The 18,536-nt window shown below is 41.2% G+C and overlaps 1 protein-coding gene across 5 annotated transcripts in view; it reads right to left on the bottom strand.

Annotated features, from left to right (window-relative positions):
* PLCH2 (phospholipase C eta 2) overlaps positions 1-18,536 on the bottom strand; it is a 998,026-nt gene that overhangs the window by 198,270 nt on the left and 781,220 nt on the right. For all 5 annotated transcript variants that reach the window (XM_077457673.1, XM_077457675.1, XM_077457674.1 and 2 more), the window contains 2 exons: positions 12,334-12,505; positions 4,201-4,308 (listed from right to left, as the gene is read on the bottom strand). In XM_077457673.1, coding sequence (XP_077313799.1) covers positions 4,201-4,308; positions 12,334-12,505 — 280 coding nt within the window. The remainder of the gene's footprint in view (positions 1-4,200; positions 4,309-12,333; positions 12,506-18,536) is intronic.

Here is an 18,536-nt window from a genome sequence, read left to right as displayed (position 1 = left end):
CGCCATCCCAGAGCAGCAGTGTTGTGAATGAAGCCAATGGTAGAGGAAGCCAGCAGTTGCGTAGCAGAGCCACATAAGACAATGATTCCTGTATAGCGCCACCTCCTGTCACAGGCGGAGTGATACCAAATGCACTCTGCCTGGAACAGCAAAAGCTGGCGATACCCAAATTGAAGACTGTTATTAAAGGTATGTTTAATTCTATAATTACAGTGTATATATGGGCATATCTGTTCTGCAGTGGTTAACGGGCTGCTTTCAAACTGCAATGAGCCATAGACCTCTGTTATTACCTACGGGTTTGGTGCGCTTTCACAAAGTGCACAACACCTGCAGGATATAATAGAATTCTATGGCAAAGTGCAGCTAACCCACAGGAAAGCCAGAGGTGCACTGATCTGGGTAGACCACAGCTCATCAGTGTGAAAGCAGCCTTAGGCCCCTTTCACATGATCGGTTCAACCCAATCAGACCTGCTATTCACCTCTAAGGAGTGGCAAATGTAGACAGACTTGTGTCCGTTTACACCTGCATACCTTTAATCCGATCCGCTAAAGGAAAAAAAAACAGAAGGGGATCTGTCCCCTTCCATCTGGGAGGATCAGAGGGGCCATAGAGTAGAATGGGCTGTGTCCATGTCCGCTCTGCATATGCAGAGTGTACATGGACCTGTTGTCTGCCCACTACGCTTATTGTGGCCCGCGACTGGTTACCAAGTCGCTTAAGTGGCCCTTACCCTTCAAAAGGTTGGGCACCCCTGCTTTACAGCATATACAGACTAATTTTGCTTGTGTGGGTTTAGTAATGCTTTAAGACACATTTGCACTGACACCATAAACAAACATAAATTTTTTTAAACTTATAATTGGATATTTAATTTCTTGAAATGTATAGTACTTTTACTGATTGATAAAAAAAATAAAAGTTCCTAGCAGCTGTCCAGAGTTGTGATAGCAACAGCATAGGAGAAGGTTAAGGCAATTATTCTCTGGCATATTAAACCCAGTGATGTGAAAGACTGGAGCAAGAAAAAGTAAAGAAAAAAGGACTAGTTGCCCATTGCAACCAGAATCCCTGTTCAATTTCCCCACTAAATGAATGCCAGAACTTGACTAGTGGCCATGGTAAAACTGCCTACCAAAAATCTTAGCTGGTCTATAACTGGCCAAAGAAACATACTGCACTGTCACTGAGAGATTTTTTAAAGCTAATAGAAGCAGAAATATGAGTAGCATGGGTTTTTTGCAAACAACGCAAGTAAAAATCAGCATTATCATTACTTTGTGTTTTGTATGGGGCTCTGTATTAAGGTCAGCATTGAGGTAATGTGCAGTAACACCCAATGTGCTGTTAAAATGAATGGCACCCCAACACATCTAGCGAGCATACTACAGGGCACAGATGTGAACCATCTATGCATTGTGAAAAATCTGTAAAAAAGATGCATGTGAATTAAAACCCGTGTTGCCATACCTTGGCAGCCTATTCAAAATGATTATTGCAGCACACTAGTCTGAATGTGGCCTTAAGGTATTTAGGTAATGGGTGAAAACACTGCATCTGTATTTCTGCATCGCAAGACAGGAAGCCCAGGGCATGTGATCCAGCCCTGCCAAGGTTGGAATGCTGCTAGTCTAAACTTCATGGGCAGCTAGGTTGTAGCTAGCCTGAGCTCTGATTGTCATTGCTTTCTGCATTCTTTGACTTTCCTCTAAGCCTAGGGCATTGTTTGCATCTCGCTGTTTATGGGTAGTATTCTTCAGCAGATAGATCAAGAAGATACAATATTATGGGTTATGATTTTTTAGATCATGCCGGTCAATTACTACTAGGTTTATTGTCAGCGAAGGCGAAAAGCCCTGCTTGATGAGTGTGTGCCTCCTAAACTTTGACTGAAAAGGACATCCACTGTGAGGAGCCTTGTGACTTTCTCAGGCCTGCTTCCAAAAAAGGCATCATCAGCTCCAGAACATAGTGCCATGGAATGGGAAACTGGCTTATGTTCTGGAACGAAGTTAGAAGAGTGGAGCACCTTCAGAAAGCTTGCTCAGTTAATTGCTGGTCTCAGATTAAAGGCAAACCCTTGGCCCATGAGAGGGACTGAATCGATTTCTATTGGAGTGCAAGGATTTTTGTCACTATTATGGGAACCAATGAACCCTATCCCTCTCTCTCTCTTGGCCACGAGACAATTAAACCTGCAGGAAAAATGCATGGATGTAGGCCATTCAGTCACTAATGGTGGGTCGGAGAGTACTTGGGCCAGCTGTAGGCCAGATCACCAATAGCAAGGCTAGGAGGGCCAGGTAAATTTATCAGGTATTTACAAGGTCACCACTACACGTATAGAAACAGCATGAAAATTGGTGGACAGAATTCAACCTCAATGATACAGTTACAATAAGAGCATTGGATGCCATGGAGGTACCGATCAATGCATTCTATTGATTTTCTTAAGTAGACTTTCTAGGTGACAGGTTTGGTCATTTTGTCCATTAGCTTAAATAATCATTAAATGGGAATTAGTTAAAAAAAAGAATTACCTTAGTTGAGCACATTTTTACTTATTTGTCACCTCTGCATCACAGTGCTCACCTGAAACATCATTTATGGACCTATTAAGGAAATGTTAATGAAATGGTCTTGTTTGTTGTCCTGGACATTCATTATTTTCCTTTCGAACATTTTATTTAAGCTGAGCTCCAAGTAAACAGGTAAGGGTCGCTGGGTAATTTAGATTTTTATTATTAGGGGCACATATTTATAAGAAGCGCCAGGAAATGTTTTTATTAATTTTTTTATCAGGTTGAAATAGGATAGCATAAGGAAGGGACAGAGTGACCTCCAGTACAATCCCCACAATAGTTGATTTTAGGCCCCGAAATAACTGTGTAAATGTTTATCAAATGATGGTTTTCATTAACAATACACTAAATCCTTATTAGCACACAAATGCAACATAACTTCCAACATTCCTGTTAAATTCCTACTAAGGCCTCATTTCACATGGGACTTACTAAAGTGTATGACCGTGTCAGGATCGCGTTTATGGGCACAGCGATGCATACATGTGCTCCATGCATCCCTGTGCAGGCAGTCCCATTCATGTCATTTGGGACGCAGCGGCTGAAAATTAAGCCTTCCGTGCTATGTTTGAAAAAAAAAAAACACTGTGAAAATCAATTATAGCAGCTGTATACTAATAACCCCACTCAAAGTGCTTACATGCTTCACCCTAGACAAAGTCCATACAGGACGAAACATGTTGGGGTGGAGCCTATGTGCTGTGAGTCGAGTTGGAAGGAGTTCAGGGTGAGCCTTGGCCAGCATTGTGAACTGAGTACAAACAGAGCAGCCGAAGGCCAGCGGTTTGTGTCTGCTCCTGTGTATTGCTGGTTTGAGCTTGTTTGAAGGGTCTTTGGAAGCATATTGGAATTTGAGCCTGTAATTTTACTTTATAATGTATAATGTATTATAATTTATGTTTACTAGTGTGTGGTGACCTCATTACACAAACGGAGTCTCTTTCTATCCATCTGGGATCTTTTTGGAGCTGTAAAAGAAAACAGATTTTGGAGGATTGCTGCTGTTTTAGAGGCTGTTTTGTGGATTGACAAAGTCAGAAGGAGGAGATAACAAGCCATGTCAGCCTAATCTTTAATAAGATAGACAACTATCTCTGGTGAGTGAGATTCCAAATAATGCATGAAGGGGATGAAGTCCCCTTTATCTGAAGATTCATTGGGTGTTGGCATTAGATTAAACTATATCTGCTTTTAGATTTTGTTGAAATTTCATTTTTTGGAGTGTTTAATCACACAAATAGTGGTAATGGGAAGCTTGGTGGTATTTAATCTATGAACATTTGTTACAACACGGTTTATTTTGCAGCACTTTATTTTGCCATTTTGTATGTTTGAACTAATACCATTCCTTAAAATTAACAGTTTAATCCTGAACTTAGTTTGCACCATGTCTTTCAAATAAATATAAATTTACACAGAAGCTGATGGATATATTAGATTAAATCAGTAAGAGTTTTAGGAGAGCTTTGATTCAGACATGTACCACTTTAAAACACAAGACTGTTTCCTGAAACGTAATTATAAATTCCTTTTCCCTGTCATTTAGGCACAATGATCTTACATATACTTTTCATATGACAGACAGCACTGAGAGACAAAGTTCCAGCTTACATACATCGCCATTTAGGAGTTTACAGTCTTCATCGATCTCGTCTGCGCTGTCTTCATCAGAAACCTCGCCTTCCTCTGCATCATCACTAATACTGGCAGGCAGCTTCTTTCCCTGGAAGAGACAAAAATGACAACTTTCAGAACTGATATAGCATCCCGCGTGTCATCCTCAAAGATGAACTCCAGAGTTGCTAAACAGACAGTTGACATACATGTCCATTGTTTGGTCTACCAAAGGATATGTAATTCCATGCATTCGGTTTTATGATTTCAGCACCTCTACCAGACTGCATAGCTAGAGCCTTCATCTTTAATGCAACAACATAGCTTGCTCAAAAAAACATATGCGGCCTGCTGATTGAATAATGAAGACACAGCAGCACACCAATGAGGTCTTCGCTGCTCATTCTTCTCCCCTACCCCCCCATCAGTCAGCATGATCTGTGAGCACATGTGAATGCAGCAGCACCTGCTTGGTTACTAGTGTTGCCCTTTCCTCTGTACGTGGTAATAAAGGACGATGAAACCAACACAGACTTAAGTACCTACATTAATTGCATTTAAAAATACTTTTAATGACACTGCACAATGCAGATACACTATAAGATTAAATGCAAGATAGAGAATGTCTGCAATAATTCAGGCTTGATCATATGTGCAACTATACTGCATTTTCCAAGCTGTGAGGAATTGATATGTCGCCTCCTCACTGCCTGTTTAAACCCTCAAAATTCTGACCTACCATGCCACAACCACATGCATTGCACACAGTTGCAGGGCGGTTGCGGCGTAACCCCATTTACATGAAATGGGTCATCTTCAGTGGCTGTACTGCCCAGGGCTGCTGATAAGGCAGTACAGCCAGCCTTCCTGTACTGGGCCCAGGGCCCATCAGTTCAAAAGGGAGCACGGGCACTTGATGAGCAGGAGGGTCAGCTGTACTGCCTTACTGCAGACACTGATCGTCTACTGCCTTACCCTGCAGCGATGCGGGCTTCTCTCGCTGTGCTGCAGGGGGATCAGTTCTAGCATGGCCGTCTTCCTTCCTCTCCTCCTGGCAGCTGCTGTGGGCAAAAGGGATGTTTTAGTCCTAAGACTCCCGGCCAATCGGGTCTCAGGACCCACATCCTGATTGGCCGAGGAGAATCAGGAAGACAATAGTGAATATTAATTTGCTATTGTCACACAACTGGGTGGGCTCAGGGCGCAGTGTTCCACACTTTTTTTTAAGCTAATCATGTGCCTCAAAAACAAAACACAAACAAAAAAACACTGCATTGAAATCCTTGCATCCGGCACCCTGCATGTAGATTAAAGGCCAGACCCATTGGATTAGGGGGGGCAGTGCCCCTTATGGACGGGCCACCACAGAGTGCAAGTATGCCTAGAGGTAGCCCATTCCTCCTAAGACTTCCTGCACACTGCTGCCTAAAAACTGTACAGGTGATTTTTTTTTTACTGATGGAAATGCAGACAATTGCTTTTAATGTGCCTGTACACACAATCACATAAACAGATAAAAAATAAAAATAAAATTTGCATTGCTGGTCAATATTTTTTCATGGCTCCACACACACATACACTACATTCCCCTGATTAAGACAGCTAGAAGAATCTTTACAAACATGTACGCGCAAATTCTATACATGTCATCCTTTCGGTTTTTCTGCCAGGAATGTCTGATGTTCATATATCTGTAGAGTGTGGCCATAAAGGTTCTGGGACACATGATGGTAAAGCTTTATGACCCATAGGTGCCTCTACATAAATCCTCCTGAGGGTGTTTTTACTTTCCTATTCATCAAACTGTGTTTTAAATTGTTATTTTATGTATCTAGCCCAAACCTTAGCATGTCTCAGTGGTTTATTTACAAGTTGAATAACCTTGACCCACAAAACTGTTAGAATAAGTTAAAATAAAAGTAAACCGAGTCTACGCCTCCACACCATCCTCCATTACGGCCTATTTAATAGACAGTTATGGGTCCACTTTAAAGGGCAACAGAACAAGGCAATTACCAAGCAACAGGACCAGCAATAGGTAGAGATCTATATTTTTCAAACCCTCTAAACAGTTGTTACACAAATAATGGCTCTCCAGGGTAAAGTGATAAGTAAACTTGTTGTTTTGAATATGTCTACACACACTGTTTTTCTACCATGGGAATCATTCCTCCTTCACAAGGTTTCAGGCAGGAGCAAATATGTGCCGGCTAACGACATGGGTTGAGTCTAATGCTATTGGGAGACGCCACTAATTAGAAAAGTATTGTATTCGCTCTACAGCGATCCTGAATGAGCTGCAATACAAAGTCTAGAAACTGACAAAACGCAAGAGAAAAATTAAGAAAAACACCAAAATGATGGAACAGCCCTTAAAATGTTTTTGATCATCACCAAAGCAGATGCTTCTTAGTTAAATAATGTACTGAGAAAGCATGGAGGTGGCCATTGCTAACTTTTACTTATGAAAATGCTAGCTTCTTGGCCATCTTTTTCTTAGGTGTATTTCGAGTCATCGACTCAGAACAAGTAGACAAATCAGAAGTTTTGACTTCATGTGGACTTTCCTAGCATGCTTTCTTTTTCTAGGTCAGTGGCTGAGAATATTTGATGTACTCATTGTGACGTATTCATTGTGAAAGGAAATTAGAATGACTGCTACACAATTCCCTTTGGGGTTAATAAACAGTTCTGAATATGAAGTTCTGTTTTCTTGATCACACGTTACAAGCTGTACAGCCTTAACCATCTGGCTGCTCTATGATCTGGGAACAAAATGCTGTCCTTAGTGGACCCCATTTATAAGTGGGGCAACCTATGCACCCATAGTCCATCATTGTCTGCAGAGCAACTGATGACAAACTGACCTAACTAGTACATGCAATACCTAATGCCCTCAATGTACCACACAGATTTTTTTTTAACATCATGCCTGTAGAAAGCATATATTTCCTTACCACTCAAGTTTTTGTGTCTGATATATTTAGTAGGCATTTCTGTTGCTTATCTAATGGTAATGCAACTTCTGTGCGTTAACATAGAAGTCTATAGCACTGAAATTGCACCAAAGTAATGCAGGAAATTTTTTAAAGTTGCAGCATCTTGAGTTGCACCGATTGGAACTGCCACTATTGAACATAATTCCAGATAGCAAGGATAACTTTCCACAAATTTGTGGCAGTGTTAAATTGTAGGTCTGTTAACTTGCTGCACATTTTCACTGACAAGTTGTACACTTGCAGAGCACAAGTTCTAGTTCACACTTTTCCAATTAGTACCAAAATTGTGTGGCAAGTCTCTAGCAAGAGCAAAGTTGCAGTGGGAAGTCTACAGCAAGAGCTCTGCAAGTCCCAGGGCCTCTGTGGCGAGATGACTATTGCACAACATAACTGAACCAGAAATTACTGCAGATTTACAGAAGGTTTTCAAAGAAATTTGATCCTGAGTCATGCAATGTGGACTTTCTGCAATTGTGCAACAAACTTTTAAAGCCTGGCAAGTCTAGCAATAGCTTAGCGAGACATTTTCAAACTTGTAGGCTAATTGCTTGCTATCTGGGATGCGATTTCACTTGTCATGTGGCTCTGTGTGTCACAACAAAAATGTGATGGAACGCTGGTCCTGTGACCACCGCTGCGATTGTCAGTCAGGGAAGGAGCTTGTCTATGCTTCAAACGTTGTGTAGGCAAATAGAATGTCCCGGAGGCTGCATATCAAAACAGACCTGCTGTAGTGCAGTGAATGGCAGTCTCAGCCTCCACCCTGGCCATGCCACACCCACATAGCATTTCGCTCTGCCTCTTTGGAGCGTAATTGTGGTTGCTTTAAGCGGTGGAGGTCCAGGCTGAGACCCATTCACACCACTACAGTGGGTCTGTTTTGATGTGTGGCCTTCAGGACATCCTATTTGCCTACTCTGTGTTTTCCTAGTTTTATCCCAAGTCGCACCAGTGTGTACTGGGGCTAACTTGCTTTCTAAGGCTTCATGTACATGGGACATTTTTTCAACCTCTCCTGAATGATTTAACTTGACAGATAGTAACCTACATTTAGAACGTCTGTTTTGCCGCATTTACGTTTAGACGCGTTTAAAAAAAAAAAATAGGCAAAAATGAAAAACACCTGTAAACGAAACACGGCTAAATGAGAATTACCGCATTCAGAAGCACTTGGCTCTTGAAATGCCTCTACACTCAGCATCTGAACCCAATTTTTTTGCGTTCCAAAAAAAAAGCCTCTAAACTCAACTGCCTAGAAATGACCCTGTGTACATGTACTGATAAGATAACAGAGAAGAGTTCAGGAGCGGTTGAAAAAAATGCCCAACTTCTCCTAAACGTCCGTTTAGCACCAGCAGTCTACATGAGGCCTAAAGCTTTTAGAACACCTTGTAATCCTTTTTTTGGAACAAAAACTTCTGGAACAGTTTTGAAGTGTCTCAATGTGCTATCATTGATTTGAACGCAGGCAGGTTGGCATTGCCTGCCAAGCATTGCTGGAGAAATGAAAAACAAGGCAAAGGGAACTGGTGCAAACACATTCTGAATATGTCTGCTCTGGGTGGGTTCCATTAATGTTATAAAACAGATATTGGTTTTGGAAAGCTAAAGAAGATATATTGGTTGCCATTTCTGATGGCTGTTCCTGAGAATTCTACTTGCCTGGCTGTCATGCCGATGTGCTAGCTTCAACAATTTGGAGACCCTGAACTACACTGCATCTCAACACCAAAACGCTCAACACCAAAAACGCCATACAACACCAAAAACGCTATACAATTCATTTTTAACATTCAAAGAAAACTCACAGATGCATCCATGCGTCTATGCTTTATTTTGCTGAGAAATCACAGAAAAACTCCCCCCATCATTTCTGGCCATGGCCATCTTAAGGGCAGATGATTCATGTAGCATTTACTTCCTGGAATCTATCTGTCCTTATTTCAGGCATACAGGCAGCAGAGTGTGCCAAGTTGAGAAAACCCTTTCACCCCTCTTGAAGACTCCTGGGAGGGACGGCAGAATTTGCCTAGGCCTGAAAACCAGGAAGTAGCTTAACAAATGTGAAAAAAACAAAAACAAAGAAATATAGTATACTTTCCTATCTAGGCTTACCAATGCTGGCCAAATAAGGAATACAAATAGTCAATGTTGATTGAGAGAGTGACGTTCTGCTTAAGAACAGGACTAGACATAAGGAATTCCAACTTTCCCCAACATATTTGCTGTAACTTTGTTACTAAACTGTGTCTCAGAAGTAAGGAAACCAAACATAATCAGACAAGAAGCATGTAGAGTAGGCCAACAATGGAATGGGCACTAAAGTATTGTTTTCCTCCCATGACATGCACTTTAACAATGCTCAGATATGACGTAACTTGTGCACACATTCCAGACCAGCTTGAACGGCATGAATACCATTGTCCACCAGAGATGTTTGTACTGTGTGGCTATATGGACTGGAAGTACACACACACAACCATACGACATAAAGGCTTCCATATGATACTCAAAATCCAAGTGTTAGGACTCTGCAAAGCACCGCATACCCTGCTGGTGATATTTCAGATATACTGAAATAATAAAACTCCAATGTTCAAGATTTTCAAGTGAAAATGGTGGAAGGTCTCTTAAGCAGGTGGGAATCTCTTTAGTACTAAATCCTGTGTTCTCTCAACAGAGAAATAACAGCTGTAGCCCCTTAATATTGCTGCAGAGTGTGAAAATAAAAAAAACACTAGATCTAGAATTTAATTTTAACATGACCATTGCACAAGTTCTATTGATCTGTCAGATTTCAGTGGTTTTGACTGGGACATGTGACATGATGGCGCTTATGATGAAGTAGGTCACTGGGGAGGATCCAACTACACAAAGCATATGTATTCTGAAAATTCAAATACGTGTATAAAAGAAAAGGGAAGAGTCATATTTATCGCGGACAAGCTTTTAGCACAACATATAAGTGCAGTGCATAGGGAATGCACATAGGGCATGCACTGATACCCCAAGGGGTGGAAATAAATACTGTCTTCAGATAGAAAAACAAATCCATCTAGTAAATAAAAACTTTGAAACTGTGAAATGTTTGATAAAAGCAATGGTGTTCTAAAGGGAATTAAAGTGATACTAAACATACACTGTTTAACTTACATTTGCCCTGCTATTTCTGTATATGGATGATGGCACTGTAATTATTTTATTAATAATTAAAAAAAAGAAGTACCTTTTTCCTAATCAATATACAGCTGTCACATGACCCAGATCTTTCCCAGCCTGTCTGCAAGGAAACATAAGCAGGAGGAACTTCTAGTCCTCTGCTGCTGGTCACATGTTCAAAATAAAAAAACAGCATTTGGAATACAGAGTAAAAATAAATATCAATAAAACACGGGTGCTCAACCTGGGGTCCTCTAGCTGTTGCAGAACTACAAGCCCTATTATGCCTCTGCCTTTGGCAGTCATGCTTCTGTTAGCCTTGTAATCCTTATGGCACTTATACTTCCACAACAGCTGAATAGACCATTGTGTTTCTTTGTATAAACATAGTAAATTCAGTGCAGATCAACATGTCCCTTCACCAATTCAAATGGACAGGCACTCACTAGATAGTATTGCCTCTTTAATCACTAGCCCCCATCGTTATATGGTGGCAGGTTGGCTCTCCTGTGCAAATCTCCATAGCTGTACGTTAGCTCATGCAGGTGCGATAGCGGGTGGCGCGCTCTCGCTGCATGAGCTTGCCCACGGGCGACCTGCGATTGCCTAGTACAGAGGCAGAATGGAAGTAAACAAGACGGATCCCCCTTCTGACATTAGACATGACAGATCTGCAGTTCCCAGTGATCGGGAACAGTGATCTCTCATGTCCCTGCCAGCCCATCCCACCTACAGTTAGAACACACCTAGGGGACACAGTTAACCCCTTGATTTTTTTTTTATAGCAAAAAGTAAAAAAAAATATTTTTTTAAATGTCGCTCTTTGTTTATAACGCAAAAATAAAAATAATGGGTGATCAAATACTACCAAAAGAATAAAAGGATGTCAGTTTTGTTTGCGTATAGCGTCACACGACCACGCAATTATCAGTTAAAGCGACGCAGTACCATATAGCAATAGATGGCCTGGTCATTAAGGGGGCAAATCCTTCTGGGGCTAAAGTGGTTAAAGTGAATGTAAAGGTTTTTTTTTTTTTTTTAACCACCTCAATACTGGGCACTTTCGCCTGCTTCCACCCCAGACCAATTTTCAGCTTTCAGCGTTCTCGCACTTTCAATAAGAAATGTGTGGTCATGCTACACTGTACCCAAATGAAATTTTTGTCATTTTGTTTGCACAAATAGAGCTTTCTTTTGGTGGTGTTTATTCACGACTCAGTTTTTTATTTTTTGTGATATAAGTGAAAAAAGAGCGGAAATTTGGGAAAAAAAATTATATTTTCTTTATTCTATTTGAAAAGAAATCCAATAAAATATAATTTTGTCATAAATCCTCTGCTCTTGTTATTTTAACTTTGGATAGTTAAACATTTTTTTTCTGCCAGTAAATACCTTATACAGCCCACTTCCTGTTTCTCCTTTGGTAAAAAAAAGCCTAGGCTTATGACATCATGCACAGCTCTCTCTCTATCTCTCGCTCTCGTGGGAGTTTGGCAGGAAGGGAGGGGGGATGAGTCATAAGAGATCCAATGAGAGCTGCAGAGCTGGAGGTGTGCCTCTGTGTGTCTGTGTAAATCCAGGAAGTGAACAGGCAGCAGCTTTAGCTGTCCACAGTTAAAATGGTTGCAGCCAGACTCAATGGAGGGAGATTTCTGCAGCATCAGAATCACAGTATATATAAAATAATATATAAAGTGGTTGGAGCGAAGCTTCAGAATGGCAAAGATGTTTTGATTACAAATGATGTGAGTAGACTGCAGTTCCTCCTTAATCTTATCCTGGAGCTGAAGAATGCTCCCAGAAACCTGCTGAAGCGCGTGAAATGTTTTATTGTGGGGTATTGTTGTAACTGTAATTTGGTGAAGAACATGATTGATACACGGTAGAAGACAGGGTCTGGACTGAAAACAGAACATTATAATGGTTTGGGTGCAGTGACAGGGCATGTGAGCTTTTATATCATCCATATATATTACCTTCACCAATATCTTTCCTTTCAGGGTTTCTGGAGAAGGCAGCTTTGTCGAATCTCCATTCATCACAGATGACAGATCTAACTTGTCTCCTAGGATTTCAGTCAAATACTGAGCCATTTTCTTTTGCTGCACCACACTGCAGTGGTTTTCAATTGACAAGATGACAGGATAGCTGGAAAAAAAACAAACACAATGTAGCCAGATTCTAAATATCATCATCAATGGAAGATGCAGAACAGTGCAATATTCTACCAATATGTTCTTGTATCTTAGATAAGGCCATAAGTTACCTTTCACCATAATCTTACCAAGAGGGGGTACCATTAATACAAAAAAAACTATAAAAGACTCATAGCTCTTTTTGATCCCTGTATACTTTATACATCTTGGGTGTTCATCTTTAAAATGTACATAACTGTAAAGAACATTAAGGTCTGCTTAAGAGTTATTTCAGTGTTGTTAAAAAAAAAAAAAAAAAAAAAATGTATCTCACGGATGTGGATTCTGTCCTCCACACTACCTTGTTAAAGTACATGATAATCTGCAAACTTGCATTTGACATGCATATCAAAACAGTGGCTCCATGCAGGGTGTTGAATGCATGGAATTCCAATAGGGTTTTATTTTTTTTGCAGCATGTGATTAGAGCCAGAGGATCTAATTGGCTTCAAAAAGGGTGGGCTGCGCCCCGAGCCAACCCAGTTGTGTGACAATAGGGAATATTAGTTATTGTGTTCCTGCTTCTTCTCCCGGCCAATCAGGTCTCAGGATCCTCTTCCTGATTGGCCAGGAGAAGAAGCAGTCCTAAGACCCGATTGGCCGCGGGTCTTCAGTCCCGTGTGGCCGGGAGGAAAAGCAACTGCTGAGACTCGGGAGGAGGGGGGGAGAACCGTGACCTGGATGGGGTACGTGCAGGGGCTGGCAGGGGGCCAGTCAAGCACGCAATGTGGCGATCAAGTGTTGCGGGGGGAACAGTGATCAAGCAAGCACTGGTGGTTGTTTGGCTGGCTGGGGGGAGGAGAGTGTGGCTCTATGGGGAGGCTGAAAGCCACCCTCCCTCCAAGAAAATTGAGCACCAGCCGCCACTGCCTGTCTACATGAGCCCTTCTTGTGTATCCTATCAGATACAGGGGTGACTAACAGGCTTTGTGGTCAATGCCCAAGGGCATCCTCTGAAGATTTGCAATGCTAAGGAGTCCTGATTATTTGTCAGTGCCTAGATAACTATGTAACCCATAATAATAATGAACTTCTCTTATTTTCTCCCTTATGGTCCTTGAAATAAACCATTCAAAATGTCTTAATATATCCAATTGAAAGACGCAAAAAGTACCCATTGGTTTGCTAGAAATCCTGTGAGCTGATTACTTTCGGCACCCTTTGCTTTTCACCCCCGCCTGTGGACTTCAAAACACCTCTGGCTTATATTATGGAGAAGAGGGGGAGATGTTCTGTATTCCCAAAATACAGCTGATAGTTTAGCTGCATTCTTAGCCCTTGTACACACGGTCGGAGAATCTGTCGGAATGAGTCTTATCGGACCGCGTCGTCAGATAATCCGACTGTGTGTGGTATGCATCGGACTGATTCCGTCCGAATCTCCGTCCGACCCAATTTTCCAACATGTTGGAAATATTTCCCGACCAACTGGGCCGGATGGACCTAATCCGATCATGTGTAGAGCATTTTGATCGGACCAAGTGCCACGCATGCTCAGATCAAATTCCTACATCAAAGCTATTGGCTACTAGCCTGAATGTAGTCCCATCGTAATGAAATTACGTCATCACGTTCTGAAAGATCGGATTTTTCGACAACTTGGCTCGACCGTGTGTATGCAACAGTTTCGGACACAATCCGTCGGACTAAATCCGACGGGCAAAATCCGACGGATTTGGTTGGCAAAATCTCTGACCGTGTGTACGTGGGCTTAGAGTGTTTGATTGGTGTATCCTAATGACCACAATAGGAGACTGCTTGTAGATTTAAACTAAAGAAGCAAGTAGTCACCAGCATCTCAGCAATATTCATTTAAATTTTTTATGGTGAAAGCGATGTCTTGTAGTCAAAAAGGAAAAAAGTTTTAGGACCTTGCAGAATTCCTTCTTCAATTTAACATCACTATGCTGTATTTAGAAAGACTCGAGTAGGAATTTTAGGATGGCCTTTGCTGTATCACCTGCATACCTCCATTTTAAGATGTGACCACCATTTGAAATTATGTTGTCATATAAATTTAGTAGGCGGTACATGGACATGTAAAATTTGGTAAACATGTTTTTGAAGAAATATTGCAGTTTCATCCTCTTGTGACTACCTTGAGGACTTTTGACGTATGTGTAGGTCTTTAAGAGAAGGGGCATTTTCCAGAGACTTCAAGTATATTGAAATTGTGCAAAGTCATGTTTTTGGCCATGTTGCCATGGCATGGGCATCTATATTGCTAGGGAAACATGAAACGGTAATTGGGTAGCTATGTTGTATATCAAATATATTAACAATAACGTTATACTTGCTTGTTATTAGTATTTTAGTACATCAAAGCTATATGGTCAGGAATTTTCACTGACCCCATACATTTGTCAAAATAAACCTTTATCTGATTTGAAAATACTCAGATTCGTTGTTTTTGCTATATCCTTATTCAGACTCCACCAGGGCCTGAAATGTTGGCTACTTCAATTGTTGCTGCTTATCCAGTAAAAAAGTGACTTCTTGATTGCTCATCTCTAGTCCTAATGCACTTCCTATCTTAGGGTGACAAAATTTCTCTTCTCTTCTATATATTCAGTATAGTAAGTTGCCCCCCTAAGGCCCCTTTCACACAAGACGGATCAGTAACGATCCGCCACATGATGATCCACTTGCTCAGCAGGGATCGCTCCGTTGTCCCCGCTGAGCCGGCGGATAACAGGGCGGTCCCGGCACACTGTGCAGGGACCGCCCTGTCAGCTCTCCATTCTCCTCTATGGGGGATCGGATGAGCACGGACCGTCTGTCCGTGTTCATCCGATCCGCTCTGCAGACGGATAGAAAAATAGGATTTTCCTCCATCTGCAGAATCGGACAATAGCGGAGGCGGACGATATCGGGTGTCTGCGGATGTTCATCCGCAGACACCCGCTATCCCATAGGGATGCATGTATGTCTGTATTTCATCCGCAAACAGATGGATGAAATACGGACATAGGGTCCACATGTGTGAAAGGGGCCTTAGAGTTTATTCACACTTGCTCAAAATACTGATGCTTAGCAAACATGTCGATAGTGTTAATAGGTGCATTTGGTTTCCATCCGTCTGGATTTTGGGGAGAGGATCAGGACAGATCGGATGTCAGAAGACATGTCATAGAGATGTATGGATCGACCGTTCAGGTTTGCTGAAAAAAATGACAGGCGGACCTGAATAGTCCGGACATGCCAAAGGGCCCTAAGGGGCAGGATCACCAGGTGAAGAAAAAAAAGAAGAAAGCCTAAAAAAAATGAAGGCAAATTAAACCACAAAATCTAATGATTATTAAGCTGCATGTTACATTTTTTCTCTTGCTTGGATACATGACTATATATACATACAGTACACGCTGCAGTAGCAGAGTATTCTCATTTACACAATTAATTTCCAGGCATACAATTGTGGTTACTGGTTTTATTTTGCTTCTTACTATCAGACACCATCAGCATTATATTGCACTGCAAAGCCACATTGGACTTATTATAGGAAGTCTCAATCATGTCGCTTCTTCTGTTATTTATATCAATATGACAACATGACGCAAACAATATGTTCATAAATGAAACTATACAAAAGTAATAATCATAATCTATTTCTGTGCTTTAATAGATTGATTATTCCTTGCTGTGAGGATAAAAGCATCGGTTCTTATATTGATAATAGCTGTAAACAGAGACAATCCTGTAAGAAGTCCAATATCTTCAGACACAGAAATGGCTAGGTGCGAGAGGCTGCTAAACACACAAAACATAAGGTCTGCTCTATGGTTTGTTAATGGAGGCACACACAGAGATGACAATTGCATGCAATCAAACATGTTTTTCCAAATTAAGTATAGGTATGTTGCTGAAAACACAACATTACATGAGCTAGTAAGATAATATGGTTGGTTCAGTTATTTAGTTGGTCAAAAGTCAAAGTATAGTTTTATAGGTCATACAACTGACTGACTTTGATCAATTTTGTGCAAAGACAACTTTGAGGTTAATATGTATTAAACAAAAGGCTGCTGGGAGCTAGTTTTTTGGACAGTGGGGTAAATAGCAGGACTGAATGAAGTCCTGACTGAAAGAAGCTTTAAAGTCATTGTAAACCATTCAACCTGCACCTTGTGTTTTTCACAAGTATAAGATGTACGTTGATCATGTAGTTTTATGGTGTCAGTTGACGTTCTGTAAGTACATGTAGGCTAGTGGAGTTTAGCGCAGGGCCTTTTAAGGGTTGCTTCTTCCTTTTTTAGAGGGGTGTCTCTTTATAAGGTGGATGGAGCTGGGGTTCTGGGTCTTTCTTACCAGGGAGTCTTGGGACAGAAAAGGCCTGCTTGAGGTTCTCATGCATTCTCTTCCTTTGGGGGAGAGGCTGCAGAGAATCCCCCCACACTGAACAACTATTGGAGAGAAAGTGATGCCACCTGGGAATGGAGAAGATTTCTACAAAGGATGATAAACACTTGGAAGGATGATAAGGGACTATATACAATATTTTAGTAATGAGAAAGGTATCATTAGCAGTAATCAGCATGGATTCATGAAGAATCGTTCTTGCCAAACCAACCTATTAACCTTCTATGAGGAGGCGAGTTGCCATCTAGATAAAGGAAGGCCTGTAGACCTGGTGTATCTGGATTTTGCAAAACGCATTTGACACAGTTCCCCATAAACGTTTACTGTACAAAATAAGGTCTGTTGGCATGGACCATAGGGCGAGTACATGGATTGAAAACTGGCTACAAGGGCGAGTTCAGAGGGTGGTGATAAATGAGGAGTACTCGGAATGGTCAGGGGTGGGTAGTGGGGTCCCCCAGGGTTCTGTGCTGGGACCAATCCTATTTAATTTGTTCATAAACGACTTGGTGGATGCAGTAAACAATTCAATCTCTGTATTTGCGGACGATACTAAGCTAAGCAGGGCAATAACTTCTCCGCAGGATGTGGAAACCTTGTAAAAAGATCTGAACAAATTAATGGGGTGGGCAACTACATGGCAAATGAGGTTCGATGTAGAAAAATTTAAAATAATGCATTTGGGTGGAAAAAATATGAATGCAATCTATACACTGGTGGGAGAATCTCTGGGGGAATTGAGGATGGAAAAGGACCTGAGGGTCCTAGTAGATGCTGCTAACAAAGCAAACTGAATATTGGCATCAACTCCAGAGATAAAACGATAATTCTCCCGCTCTACAAGACTCTGGTCTGGCCACAGCTAGGGTATGCTGTGCAGTTCTGGGCACCAGTCCTCAGGAAGGATGTACTGGAAATGGAGCGAGTACAAAGAAAGACAACAAAGCTAATAAAGGGTCTGGAGGATATTAGTTATGAGGAAAGGTTGCGAGCACTGAACTTATTCTCTCTGGAGAAGAGACGCTTGAGAGGGGATATGATTTCAATACACAAATACCATACTGGTGACTAGACCTGTGCGATTAGTTTCGTACGAATCGAAAATTCATACGAATTTCCGGAAATTCGTACATTCGTACAAATCCGAATACAAATTTTTATGCTTACAAATATCATACGAAATTTCGTTAACGAAATTCGGATTCAAATTAACAGAAATATGACTCGTGTTTTGTTCACCAGAGGAAGTCAGTACAGCACAGGGATGGTAAAAACCCCTCATAATGGTAAATTCATCATAACGAACTTTCGTTATTTTAAGTTTACGAATCTAACGGAAATTCGTATTTCGTACGAATCCAAATTAAATTTCGTACACGAATTATGAAATATAATTTTTTTCATACGGAACAAAATGGAACGAAAAAAAACAAATTTTTTGACGGAGCCCATGTCTACTGGTGACCCCACAATAGGGATAAAACTTTTTCGCAAAAGGGAGTTTAACAAGACTCGTGGCCACTCATTAGAATGAGAAGAAAATAGGTTTAACCTTAAACTACGTAGAGGGTTCTTTACTGTAAGAGTGGCAAGGATGTGGAATTCCCTTCAACAGGCGGTGGTCTCAG

This window comes from Lithobates pipiens, unplaced genomic scaffold (genome assembly GCF_037356315.1).
Source record: "Lithobates pipiens isolate NorthernLeopardFrog02 unplaced genomic scaffold, aLitPip1_a1.2 Scaffold_27, whole genome shotgun sequence".
Classification (NCBI taxonomy): domain Eukaryota; kingdom Metazoa; phylum Chordata; class Amphibia; order Anura; family Ranidae; genus Lithobates; species Lithobates pipiens.
This window is presented reverse-complemented; position numbering and strand designations above follow the sequence as displayed.